Raw genomic sequence first — 14194 nt, forward strand, 5'->3', positions numbered from 1 at the left:
TCGGTCTCCATCACTTCTGATTCAGATCAGATTGGAATTGGCCGGGAGTCAGACAATACCCTAGAAAATAGAATCAGGAAAAAGAAGCATAGATTTCCAAAATTTAGATTTTTTTGATTGAAAAATCTTGTAGATCTAGCTAGAAGAGCTAAGCTTCATCAATTTTCTGCACTTTTAGGGACGCAAAGGAGAAAATGGCCAAAAAAGGTGAACTATGTATATTCATAGCTGATTCCATATAAAAATTCTTGGTTGCCTCACCGCCTTGATAACTATGCTTGTAATTAATATTTCCTATTGTTTTGCAGGCATACATTGTCCTGGGCACATCAATGCTCATGTCCGACCAGTGTTGGGAAAGATATTCCCCAATGCCCGGTCGATAGAGACTGTTGCAATCAGAATAATTTTGTTTTAGCCTTGATTAGTGCTGCAGAGAACATCTGTTCAAGACTTCTCCGTAGTAAAGGCCATCACGATTGTGATCTTGAAACACTTGCAAAATGGTATCCATTTGGGTGTCCTAGACATTAGATTTAGATGTTTGTTTGAAATTTCAAATTTCAACTGAGTGTAGAAATAGTTCTTACATACTGTTCTCTGCTTTCACTTCACTATTAGAGAATGAGAAAAATGAATAGCTCTGTAAGAGTTCTCTAAAAGCCCATAAAAAAGAAAAAAAATTCCATCTATATAATGCATGTAAAAACAAATGTTATTACTTGTCTTGATCATATCACAAAGGGGCCATTGCTTGGTGCCATGGTAAAAAAGCTTGGGCTGCCAGTGGGTTTAAGTCTGACAGTGGCTATGCAAAAATAACCAAAAGGTTAGGGCATCTCCAATCCACCTATCTCTGGGCACTGGGATTTGCAGTTGTGGTGCTTAAATACTAAAATATGTTACATGTATGTGTAGAACAAGATATAAAATGCTACTGACATGTTTGTTGACATATTAGATAAAGCCAAACACTACCATTTGGATGATGTGTCTGGAGAGATGTATGATCTTATAAGTAAATTTCCATTCTGTACAAAGTTGCTCAGAGCAGACACTCCAATTTTTCCTTATATTCCATTTCTTTTTGTTTTTGGTAAGAAGAGAGGTTATTTTTTTTTGTTGTTAAGGTATGTTATTAGTCCAAGAATAAGAAAAGATATACAAGAATGCAATAATATTACAGCTGAAATATGTTTTCAGTTTCTCAGAGATATTCTATCAACCACCAAAAATTCATATAGTTTCTTTCCTGCTAAAGAACCTTAGTTTCACTCTACAATTATGTGCATGTTATAACAGAAGTATCCAATTGAATAGTAGACTTGACCGTAGATAAAGATGCAGTAAGACTTATACATTTGGATTTTTCATCCATTATGAAGGCACCCGTCTTCTTGCAACTGAAGTTACCCCTGGTGTACAGTATGTTACAGTCTCCGGTGGTTGAGCAGAGTCGCCATTACTCATTAGTGTCATCACCATCAACTGGTTCAAGTCGCCACTCACTCCCATAGTATGAGTTTGGAAGTCCCAACCAAAACTTGAAAGCTTCTGCTGCCCTTTTCCTCTCACGCCTCCGGTCCTGCCTGGCCTGTGATGCATGCTTACTAGTAAACATCCTTGAATGCATTTCGACATAAATTTTTGTGTATTTTGTTTTGTTGGGTGATATCCCATTCTCTTCCATGCACGCCACAATCTCCAAAGCCTTCCTAAAGAAAGCAGCCCTCACACAGATGTCAGCTAGAGTATCAAGAAGCCCTTCATCAGGCTTCAATGGTGGAGAATTTGAAGAAATCCCTCCTTCCTTCTTTCTGCACCTGTCCTTAATTTCATTCCAGAGCAAAAGAGCCTCTCCTGGTTTTCGAGCTAATGCAATCCCACTTGCAAGGCTTCCATAAGTAGCCACATCGGGATAAAACCCATCATTCTCTCTCATCCTTTGAACGATCTTCTTGGCTTCTTCAATCAAACCCACTCTACAATATCCTTCAACCAACATATTCCATGCAACCAAATCGACTTTCACTCTTGAGTCTTTGAGCATTTCGTCGAACACCTTGTTGGCTAGCTTTGGTTGACCAGATAAGGCAAAGGCTTTCATCAGTGTGGTGTAACTGATCTTAGAAGGAGCAATTCCACGTGTACGCATCTCGTTGAAGTAAGCAAGGGCTCCAGCACTATCATCTATAAGTATGCATCCATCAATTAAGATGTTGTAGGAGACGACATCAGGCTCGATACCAGTATCATCAACCATATCTCGAAGCAGCTCCTTGGCCTTCTCTATCTGTAGCTGCTGGCAGTATCCCTTGAGGAGGATGTTGTAAGTTACGAGGTTTGCAGATACACCGATTCTTGCCATCTCTGCAAGTACTTGCCTTGCCCTTTCCATTGCAGCCACTTTGACGAGCGCAGACACAACGGTAGTGTACGTGACGTGGTCTGGATGGCTTGCTGAATCGCTCTGACGCCGCATTGCCTCGAGCATTCTGACCACATCACTTACACGGCCATCTTTCATGTACCCCTTCATCAGAGTGGTGTAAATTCTAGAGTCCGGCGCGTAAGTTTTGGGTAACACTGGTGGTTCATGAGTAGTATTCCGTGTCATTGATTGAGGAAGCAATTTCACGAACACCTCGTCGTCATCAGTCTGGGTGGAGTAATACTTGTATGAGCCCCTGAGGATTCTGCAGAGATCCCTCCGACCTTCTCTCATTGCTTGAACCATCTTCTCTGCAGTATCCAAATCATTGAAGCCAACATAGGCCGCCACAAGAGAATGGAAAGTAGAAATGCAGGGTTGAATTCCTTGATCCAAAATCCGTTCCAAGACAAACACCAGCAAATCTTTGCGATTAGCTCTAGCGCAGAGCTTGATCATTACATTGTAGGTGATGACATCAGGCTGGACGCCAAACTCGCGCATTTCGTTGAATATCTGCACATATTTCGCAATGTCGCCGATATTAGCGCAGGCATTGAGCACAGCATTGAAAGCAGCGGTGTCGGGCTTTGCATTGGCTGCCAAAGAAGGGTCTGCAAGGCGACGGACCCGCCGGGTTACGGAATTGAATAGTCGTAGGGCCTCAGTAGGTCCGTCGTCGCCAGAGGCAGCAAGGCGACTGACGACGGCGCTCCATGCCTTGACATGGGGAAGGTAACCGGAGCGAAGCATGGACTTGATGATTGAGGTAGCGTAGAGGGTATGACCGGCTTTGGCAGCAGCGACGGCGAGGAGGCCCAGGGAATTGGAATCGAGGCGGTGAAGCTGCCGGTCGTCGCGGAGGCGCTGGATGATGGACTGAGCTCGGGTGAGGCCATGTTTTGTGTTTTGATAAGATAATTGGCAGACCAGCCGACTCAGGCATGTTGGGCTGGGGAGAAGAGTGGACTGGCTATATCTAAGCCACGCCTCGTCGGTCTTTCTTTCTCGGAGAAGCGTTAGGAGGGCTTTGTCATCGTCGGCGTAGTCTTCGGCGGATGTGTCGGTGGTAGCGGTGGCGACTGAGAGATTCGGCTCAGTATGTTGGGTGGCGTGGGCTGGGAAGGCGTGCGAGGGTTTATAGGTGGTGGAGTGAAAGGGTGTCGGTGGAAGGCTTGATGGAGTAGCAGTCCAATGAATTGGAACTGAAAGTGAGAATGTAATTGCAGTAATCATCTTTGGTCCATTTACTAGGAGAGAAGTGAGTGATGGGCTCTGTTCAAGCTCTCTCTAGCTGAGAGTAGAGAGAGAATGAGAAACGATGAATTTGTTTGGGTGGACAGCGGTTGAACCACGTTGAACGATCTTGTCCTCTTCTCTTTCTTTCCTTTTTCCGTTCTTTTACATGTATAATCCGTTCATGGTTTCAACCAGGGCAAAAGTATTATGTCCGGAAGCGTGGCTCCTGCGCCAGACACAGACCTTTGGGAAATCCCACCCTTTTGATGTTTGTGTGTGTTTCCCATTCGAGAATAGAGGGAAGGGGGGAATACTGCCGGACAGAAAACCCTCCCCCAAAATCATATGGAAAAATGGTTCCCACATGTGGTAGTGGTTTTTTTCTATATGATCTATTTTAATATGGGAGAGGGTTTTTTGCAAGGTATTTTGACGTTGCAACAATGACAGGTTAGAAAATGGTATCATCCATGTAGATCCACCCCCAAGGGTAGCTCAGTTGGCAAAGTCGAACACCTCACATTAAGAGAAAAAAAACACCATGTAGGAGCCACTTGGTCAAAATAGGGAAGAGAGAGAGAGAGAGTCAGTGTGGTGCCATTGTTTGAGTATAATTTTTGGTGATAAAGCATGGAGATACATATATATTTGGCGCGAAAACCCCGCAGGGGGGGACGCACTTCATTAAACCCTAGGGGGCAACAAAGGAGATACAACGTTGAGGAGATCATCTGGATAGGAATGACACCACATACCCAACTGAGGGTAGAGCAAGGCCCGTTTAGAAATAGCATGGGCAATACATTTACATTTCTACTAGTAAAAGAAAAAGAGTAAGAATCTAGAGAGTGCAAAAGGTTGCGGATATCTCCCAAGATGGTAGAAGCTTCGAGGGGTGGAAGCACGGACTTGTCAAGGAGGCACCGAATCAGAAGCTGACAATCAGAATGAAAGGAAACTTGCCTGATGTCCTTACCTAAGGCAGCCTTAAGTCCCAGTCGACACGCCAAAGCTTCACCAATAAAAGCCAAGGAAGGGAAACCATGATCAGTAGTCACCATATAGAGCTGCCCACTCGAGTTGAGAACTACGACACCCAACCCCATGGCCCTCGGCCTAACAGAAAACGAAGCATCAGAGAAGATGTGGAAGGATTCAGAGATCATGGAAGAAGAGCTCTAAGTTTGCAAAGGGTGGCTAGGAGGAGTAGGGTCCGCCATTGAAGAAATCTCAGCAACAGATCTGTGCACTAAGTCCAACCAAGCTCTAAAGGGCTACACTGTTTGGTGAAAGGTCATGGCATTTTGCCTTTTTCAAATTTCCCAGAGGATAACAGCATGGGTTACAAAACAGTCCTTTTGCTCCTTGTTGCTCAAACAAGGCCGCTTGCCCCAATGAATAATCCAATCAGCCAAGCACCAATCTGGGATAAGGGTCGCAAAGAAACACATGACGTAAAGCAAGCATGTTGGGCTTGAAGGCAAAGTAGCAGGGCATTCTCAACGGTTTCACCATCATGACCACAACAAGGGCAGGAGTCAAAGAGCAAAATCTTCCTATGCTTAAGGTTTGAGAGAGTCCCAATGCTGTTTAAGCACGCTTTCCAAATAGAGTGCAGAACTTTGGGGGGAGCTTTTGAAGACCAGATTACCTTCCATACAACCTTAGAGATTGAGCAACTCTTGGAACTTGAAGTAGAAGTAACTGGGATAAGCTGGGATCCCAACCGATAAGTTGACTTCATAGAAAAGATACCTTTAGTGTGGGCCCCCCCAATAAAAAGATGGTTATAACATTTAGTTCATCACTTTGGTGACAAAAAGTTGCACCCTTTAAATATTGTCACATGACCGGATGATGTAGCTGTCTTGATCGTTTGATTTAGAGGTCATGTTTTAGATTGGCCATGGTCAATTTTTACGGTTTAATTCTACTAATTCGACTAAATACCCTCTTTTGTATTGGCACCATGGTTTTAACTTCTAAGTATAGGTATTGTATTGACATATCAGTCGATATGTATCAGTATCGCCAGGGCGATAACTTTACAATACCAATATGGATTAGGCGTATCAGCTAAAATGTGGATCATTTGACGCTGCTACCAGTCGTCTGTATTGGTAATTATATCGGTAACGGTCGAGACCAATATAATATGGGTAAATTTAAAACCGTTTAAGTTAATGGTTATGGTTCCTTATAAATCATGGATTTTTATGTTGTGGGCTTTGTATTTCTGTTCAGGCTTAATGGGCTTTGGGCATTCATCAAGTTTAATGTACCTCTTTTATTGAAAGGGTTTTAAAGACCTACTAGGCTTGAAGTTTGGGTCATAAAATGTTGGAAGGCTATCGGAAAATAATCTCCTCCAGTTCCCTGGTGCCTATAATAGGGGGGGAGAGGGGAGAGGGGAGAGGGGAGAGGGGAGGGGGGAGGGTGGACCCGACCTGGGCAGGGAGAGGGTGGTCATTGTCCTCCCCCGTATTATAGGGCAGTGGGGAAACTAGACCGGGCAGAGAACTGGAGGGGACAAAGATCTGAAGTCTATCTTAGAATAAAGCATTCTGAACTGGACTAAACCAGGCCCAGATGGCTTAATTAGGCTCGACCCAGTTGATTTATTCCGTTAACCTGACCTGGAAATTCGGATAAGGGACCACTAACTCGACCAAGAACCCAATTTTTTACATGTACAACCCATCTATATCCTTCCCATCAATCCAATAAGTTTCCGCATTGCTATTAATTTGCCTATTATTATAAACATAGTCAATCTCAAGCATTGATCAAACACGTGTAACTTAAAATCCTTAGATTTAACAAAAAAATCCCAACCATTGATCAAACACGTGAAACCTAAAGTCCTTAAATTTCTAACTATATTATTCAATATGAAATTAGAAGATCTATAGAGAGAGAGAGAGAGAGAGAGAGAGAGAGAGAGAGAGTGATTGGTTAGATGAAGGAAACTTCCAGTGTTTACTCTTTAATATTATCTCCTTCCAACTTCCTTTTCAATTTGGTTTCTTAAAAAAAAAAATAATGGATGAAACTCTTTCTTAGAAAGACAAGTGGCATCTTATCAGTGTTGTACATGAAGTATTACCATAAACTCATGGAATCACAACCGTCCGTCCTTACTAAACCGATATAGTCCCACTCGAACTCCAACTCTAATTCCAACTAGAATTGGTAAATTACACTGCGTATGTACGTTAGATCGATCTTTGTTTGGAGAGGAACTCTATCTTAATATTATTCTACAACTTAAACTCTTTCAATTAAATCAAACCCTATATATAGAGTCAATCGATACATTGTATAGCCATTATTATAAGAAGATATATTGATATCAGATATAGTATAGTTGAGTTGAGTTGAGTTCAGTTCTGGTGCGTGCTCGACAATGGAGAAGGGACGTGCCATTATATTCTACTTCTTCCTCATCTTCACTCTTCTTGTTTCCTCTTTCTCTCTTCTTGTAGTTTCTGATCAAGAAGCAAATAATCACAAGATTACTGCTGTGTTTGCTTTTGGTGATTCAACTTTAGATCCAGGGAATAACGATGGATTGACAACTCTAATGCATGCTGATCACCTTCCATACGGTCGTGACTTCCAAGGTGGTATCGCTACAGGTCGTTTCACTAATGGTAAACTCGTTACAGACATGATCGTTTTGAGTCTAGGGATTAAGGATTCAGTCCCAGCCTACCTCGACCCAAAGATCACCAACAATGACTTACTCACCGGTGTCAGCTTTGCCTCTGCCGGTTCCGGATTGGACAACATGACTGCCGATATAAGTTCTGTTATCAAAATGTCAACTCAGTTGGTCCACTTCCAAGAATGTATTGCTCGAATCAAGTCTACAGTAGGAAACGCCAATGCAGATGAGATCATCGAGAACGCTATATTCACAGTTGGTGCTGCAACCAATGATATGTTGTTTAACTATTACGATTTACCCACAAGGAGGGTGGAGTATTCCTTGTCCGGTTACCATGATTTCCTTCTCGGTAATCTTGAGACTTTTGTCTCGGTCAGTAATTAATCTTTCTTATGTTTTTTTTGTTTTCTCTTCATATTCGTGAATTATCGTAATTTCAATTAATTCCTTATTAGTGGGTAATTAATCATGTTTGTTTTTTTGTTTCATATATTGTTATGGATGGAAATTACAGGATCTTTATAGAAATGGAGCAAGAAAGATTTCGATAACGGGTCTCCCACCGGTTGGTTGTTTGCCAATTCAAGCGACGGTGGGTACCATCACACCGGGTCCAAACATACTACAACATAAGTGTGTAGTTGAACAGAATGAGGATTCACAGGTCTACAACGCCAAGCTTCAAGATTATATCACAAGGTGGGAAGCTACACTCCCTGGTGCTAAACTTGCTTATGCGGACATCTACACTCCCTTGATGGACATGATTCTCTACCCCGATAAATTTGGTAAGTATGCATACAATTGTGATTTAATTAATCTTATTTGATTAATTAGCTTTATATATAGGTTTATGATGTACCTATTCCTTATTGATAAATTGGATAATTGGTTCTATTTATAGGTTTTGAACATACCTTAAAAGGGTGTTGTGGGACCGGATACTTAGAGATGGGTGAACTGTGCAACAGTGTGACTATACCAATATGCTCAGACTCTTCCAAGTATATTTTCTTTGATGCCATCCACCCAACACAAGTAGCTTACCAGAATATTGCCAATGTCATGCAGCAAACTGTGATTCCTCATCTAGCTAATTAGATTAAAATTTTTTAGATTGCTTTAGATATTTTTTTTTCACTTGGATATGAAAACATAATCACAATTTCTTTAGAATAGTTCATAAGATTTCACTTCTTTTTCTTTGGTAGTTTAAAGTCTGTTTGCTTTTTGAATGATTTGGAGTTTTGATTAAAACCCCTTATTTGTAATAATTAGTTACAGCATGGTTAATACATATTTGCATTATACAAAATTAAGGTGTACTCTCTCTCTCTCTCTATCCTCCCATAGTAATGCTTGGGAATCTTGAAGCATGTGATATATTCATCTGGGTTTTGATTGGATTGCACTAAGATTAGGAAATACCTATCTATGGTTTGGTCTGACCAGGCCGGTAAGGGCAAGGCATAAAAATCTGAACCCATATTGTGATTGAAATTTGATGGCTAATTCATAATATTTGTCAATCCACGTCACCCTTCTATGTGACACAATTGGATGCACAGAGACGTGATAAATTAAGTTATATGTAAAAGCAGATTAAGAAACCTGATAAAATAACCTCATCAATATACCTATACCAAATCATTATTCGGTACAGTATCGAAACCGTATCGATTCACATCCTTATTCCTACAATCCTACCTCCTTCATTCTCTGATTCTCTCTTTTGTTTTATTCTTTTTAATTTTTTTAACATTGATACGGTTTGATTCGACATACCAATTTGATACTAATCTGATACTGATTTCGATTGTCATAACACTATGGCAATATAGCATTGACATCATAAGGGTAGATTACACTATAGCGGTAAATCTTGCTATAGCACGAGATCGCCATATCGCCATAGCAGTAAATTGGCATACGACATATCACCATAGCGGTAGATCACATCATATATAGTGCGACAACTGGCCATAGCAGTAGATCATCATAGCGACAGATCACCAAAGCGGTAGATCATTCTATAGCAGCATAATGGTATATCGCACCATAGCTACCAGAGGATCCCAACTCCAAAAGGTAAGAACCCAAGCCGGATTTAGATCCTCTCTCATGCGGATGCGTCTTCAACGCCCATCTGACGGTTGGGCTATCATGATGCAAACTCATGCACACATCTCGATGCACATCATGCCATCCCAACCGTCAGATGCACTCTAGAGAGGCACCCACGTGGGAAAGGATCTGTTTCTACTTAAGGCTGACCTAGTGTTAGGCTGTAACTATGGATCTACGTTGGCAAGTTTTTAATCAATGGAGAAAAAATATAAGAAAATAATAAAATAGATAAATTTCCAAAAAAATATAAGAAAATAATAAAATAGATAAATTTCCAATCATCACCCTGCCTGTCAATTTCCTCAATTCCCTCTAATAGAGGGAGGTGGACCCCATCCGAGCAGTGTGTTTGGGCAAGGGGTAGGGTGGTCATTTCTCCCCTATTAGATGGAATTGAGGAAATTGAAGGGCAGGTGAATTGAGGGGATAAAGATGGACTCGGCTCCTATCTAGCGTGTAGCGTCGGACACAGTGAGGCATGAAAAGACCGTCTCACCCTTGTCCGAGTGCCTTGCCCGAGCAGGGGTGAGGCGGTCTTTTCATGCCTCACTGAGTCCCACGCTGCACATTCAGCCCGGGTAGGGTGATGGACAGAATCCTTTTGGGATAAAGATCCGCAAATTATAAGCTTACATGGAGTGCAACTACTAGCTTGACTCGGCCTGCCCGATCGCCCTACACTACTGGCCCTTCAAAAGGGTATAAGAGATGAAAGTGGAGGAAAGGTCTGAACACGAATCACAACCGTCCATGCATGGTAAGCCCATGTAGTCCACTCCTCACTAGTCTACCAAACTCTTCCAATCCAATCAAAGCCTATATATATATAAGTAGCTAATTAATCTCAGCTCTCCCAACAACTTATAAGATTGATCTAGTGCTGATGACCATGGAGAAGGGACCTACCATTTCTATCTTCTCCTTCTTCTTCCTCTTCTTTAGTTTAATTGTTTCCAATTTCCCTCTTCTTGTGATTTCTCAAAATGCAAATCTCACAAAACCTCAGAATCACAATATTACTGCTGTCTTTGCTTTTGGTGATTCAACTTTAGACCCAGGCAATAACGATAGATTGACAACTTCAATGCGAAGTGATCATCCACCATACGGTCGTGACTTCCAAGGTGGTATCGCTACCGGCCGTTTCACTAATGGCAAACTCGTTACAGATATGATTGTCTCGAGTCTAGGGATTAAGGATTCGGTGCCAGCCTACCTTGATCCCAAGATCACCAATCATGACTTGCTCACCGGTGTCAGCTTTGCCTCTGCTGGTTCCGGATTGGACGATATGACTGCCAATATAGGAAGTGTTATGCACATGTCGACTCAATTGGCCGATTTTCAGAAATGCTTAACTCAGATCCAGGCTACATTAGGCAATGCAATTGCAACTAAGATCATCCAGAACGCCATATTCACGATTGGCGCTGCAACCAATGACATGTTGTTTAATTACTATGATATACCCACAAGGAAGGCCAAGTATTCATTGCCGGCTTACCATGATTTCCTTCTCGGAAATCTTGAGATTTTTGTCAGGGTAAGAAATTATTTATTTATTTATTTATTTTGCTAAAAGTTCAAAAAAGAAAACTAGTCAAAGAAAATAAGTAAAAGAAAACTGAAAGTGAAACCACATTTGGATAGCCATCAGTAGAAACAACCCTCACAAGACCCATCCCAAGCACCTTCAGCATTATCATCAACAAAGGAGATGGGAGCTATTAGCGAATCAACCTAAATTTAGATCTTCCTTGTGCATCCTATAAGACTTCATGCTAACAAAATGGGGATATTCATCCCAAAATTTATATGTTTGAGATGAAGCTGTGTTTTTAGCCAAAAAGTCCACAAGCTAGGTTTCCTTCCTTGTAGAAATGGGAGATTTGCCACACAATTGAGTCAAGATAGATCTTTGCCGACAGCCACTGATGAAGAAAAATAACCGGCATCCTTTGGTTCACAACACATCAAATCGTCGATTTAGAGTCAGATTCAATCCATGACCGCCTTATTCCCATACATATAGCATGTTTAATACTATCAAAGAAGGATAAAATTTGGCTGCTGCCCGGGTTGTAGCCACGTTCCTGTAACTCCAATCATATGGGATAATTTGGAATCCCTTAGGATATTTTGGAAAATACTAAAACCTAAAGGGGTATTTGTGAACCCAAAGGGGAAGGGAATTATTCCAAATTGGAGCCTGCAATTGGGGGCGGTAGGAACATGGGTTGCAGCCAAAAATTTTCCATTAAAGAACGCTGGTAACTTTTCTTGGTTGTCGTGTATTTTAATTTCATTGTTATGTAAATTACAGAGTCTTTATAGAAATGGAGCAAGAAAGATTACGATAACGGGGCTTCCACCGGTTGGTTGTTTGCCCATTCAAGCAACTGTGGGTACCTTTACACCGGGTCCTAACACACTAGAACATAACTGTGTAGATCAACAGAACATAGACTCGCAGGCCTACAATGCTAAACTTCAAGGTTATATCACAAGGTGGGAAGCTACACTCCCTGGTGCCAAACTTGCTTATGCGGACATCTACACTCCCTTGATGGACATGATTCTCTACCCCAACAAATATGGTACGTACACAATTGTGACTAAATCTTATTTCATTAGCTTTATAGGCTTGAGATGTGTTATTCCTTATTGAGTTAGTTTTAGAATTGATTTTATTAGGTTTTGGGCATACCCTAAAAGGGTGTTGTGGGACCAAATACGTAGAGATGGGTCCTTTGTGCAACAGTTGGACGCCAGTTTGCTCAGACTCTTTCAAGTATATTTTCTTTGATGCCATCCATCCAACACAAACCGCTTACCAGAATATTGCCAACGTCATTTAGCAAAATGTGCTTCCTCATCTAGCTAATTAGATTAAAATTTCATACTACTTTAGATATTTTTTGAGTTAGTGTTCTCTGTGGGGGAGCAAGATTCCTGTGTGCATGCGGGGGCCAATGAGAGCGCTCACTGATATCATTTTTTTTTTGGTCAGATGCATTGATATCATGGGGGGATAGGATTTCTATCTTTCATGGGGAGTGGGGCGGTCCTTTTGCCCTTCAGATATTAGGATGTGTTTTATGCACTCCCTCATAGAGAACTTTCTTCCATATATTTTTTTTTGTTTGACTTAGATTTGTAAACATAATTATAATTTCATTATAAAAGCTCATAGGATTTCACTTCTTTTTCTTTAATCGTTTTAATGCCTTTTTTAGTTTGAATGATTTTGAGTTTGATTAAAACTCTATATTTGTAATAATTAGTTTCAACATAGTTAATAGATATTTGCATTAAACAAAATCAAGGTATTCTCTCTCCATCGTAATGCTTATTCACCCTTTTATTTACATAAACATCCCAATTTGGTTTTCTTTTTTTAATGTTCTATGACACGATAGCTCGGATCCAGGCTACAGTAGGCAATGCCACTGCAGCTGATATAATCCAGAATGCCATATTCACAGTTGGTGCTTCAACCAATAATATGTTGTTTAACTATTACGATATACCCACAAGGAGGGCGGAGTATTCGTTGTCGGGTTACCAGGATTTCCTTCTCAGAAACCTTGAGACTTTTGTCAAGGTAGGTATATAAGAATTTTTTTTTTTTTTGGGGGATGAATGAAAAATATGTTAAAGAATTGAGCACACAGAATCTTTAGCTTCCTATTTCATTAATTTTGTTATGTAAATTAATTAGGGAGAATTTCCTAGATCTACTAGATTAAAAAAAGATTTACAAAACTAGTAACAGTAAAATATATTTTACATTCATAAGTTACTTAATTTAAAAAGATTTACCAAACCCCCATATGAGTAAAAAAAAATTAAATGAATAAACCAAAATGTCCCAACATCTTTCTCTCTCCTTGTTCTTCTTCTCCAATGGAACCAACCACTCTCTCCTGCAACCACTCCCTTGATCCCCCTTCTCCTTGCAAACCCGCCCTGCACCAACACCTCCACCGCCAGCCACCCTTCTCGCTGGAGAAGGAGGGTGTTTTATTTTCTAAGCATCCAAACTGCCATGAAATACCTGATTTACATTGGATCATTTGGTGAAAACCAGGAATCACGGAAGATTGTTATGTTATCACCCTGATTCAGTTCTCATGACCAATAGGTATTCACACCTCCACCCAAAATTGAGGAATTTGAAGTCTTGTGTAGCATGAGAATCGCCATAGGTGTGGAACGCCAAGTTCTTTATACTGACTGAATTCAATTCTTAGTACCCAAACAGGTGCTGAACGAGCTTCTCTCCCTAACTTCAGAAATCTCCAATGTCTTGTTGCAAATAGCTGCTCTTTGGTAAAAATTCAGGGGTAACTCTCCACATCCTCATTTCCAAGTCTTTTTTTTTTTCCCAATTGAAATAAACATTTATGGGCCATCGTCACTCAGAAGCAGATCCCACCGTCGTTTGAGGATAGAGAGAAGAGGACTGAGGGACTGAATTTCAGTAGTGGGTTTATTGTTCTTGTTCTTCTTCTGAGGATTTCCTTTGCTACTCTAAACAGAGGAATTAATCGTATCATAATCACTTAATAGTATGACCAAGAATCAAAAAGAAACATGAACTGCAGGGTTAGGAGGAACCAGATTTAGAGAGAAAATACGACATTCACAATCTGTTGGTCAGATGGACTAGGTATGCTGGTTGAAGGGTTTATAGGAATAGAAATATAATTTTCAATATTAGGAGA

General features: G+C 40.8%; 2 protein-coding genes across 2 annotated transcripts; one reads left to right on the top strand and one right to left on the bottom strand.

Moving 5' to 3' along the window:
* Positions 1 to 1162: 1162 nt before the first annotated feature.
* Positions 1163 to 3700, bottom strand: LOC122651365 (pentatricopeptide repeat-containing protein At3g09650, chloroplastic). Its single transcript, XM_043844732.1, has one exon. It carries the CDS (start codon positions 3665 to 3667, stop codon positions 1463 to 1465), a length of 2205 nt encoding a protein of 734 aa, XP_043700667.1. The 5' UTR covers positions 3668 to 3700; the 3' UTR covers positions 1163 to 1462.
* Positions 3701 to 7076: 3376 nt separating this feature from the next.
* Positions 7077 to 13803, top strand: LOC122649582 (GDSL esterase/lipase At2g40250-like). Its single transcript, XM_043842787.1, has 5 exons — positions 7077 to 7346; positions 7430 to 7492; positions 10474 to 10836; positions 12898 to 13071; positions 13732 to 13803. The coding sequence occupies exons 1-5, from the start codon at positions 7077 to 7079 to the stop codon at positions 13801 to 13803; spliced, it is 942 nt and encodes a 313-aa protein (XP_043698722.1).
* Positions 13804 to 14194: the final 391 nt, after the last annotated feature.

The sequence above is a fragment of the Telopea speciosissima genome, chromosome 2, assembly GCF_018873765.1.
Source record: "Telopea speciosissima isolate NSW1024214 ecotype Mountain lineage chromosome 2, Tspe_v1, whole genome shotgun sequence".
NCBI lineage: Eukaryota > Viridiplantae > Streptophyta > Magnoliopsida > Proteales > Proteaceae > Telopea > Telopea speciosissima.

What these genes read in the sequence shown, in the direction of transcription:
- LOC122651365 (XM_043844732.1), bottom strand. Translation starts at nt 3,667, where the DNA reads ATGATTACTGCAATTACATTCTCACTTTCAGTTCCAATTCATTGGACT.
- LOC122649582 (XM_043842787.1), top strand. Translation starts at nt 7,077, where the DNA reads ATGGAGAAGGGACGTGCCATTATATTCTACTTCTTCCTCATCTTCACT. An exon ending in AACTCGTTACAGACATGATC is followed by an intron (nt 7,347 to 7,429) that starts GTTTTGAGTCTA and finishes CACCGGTGTCAG; the next exon opens with CTTTGCCTCTGCCGGTTCCG. An exon ending in ACCTTGAGACTTTTGTCAAG is followed by an intron (nt 13,072 to 13,731) that starts GTAGGTATATAA and finishes GTACCCAAACAG; the next exon opens with GTGCTGAACGAGCTTCTCTC.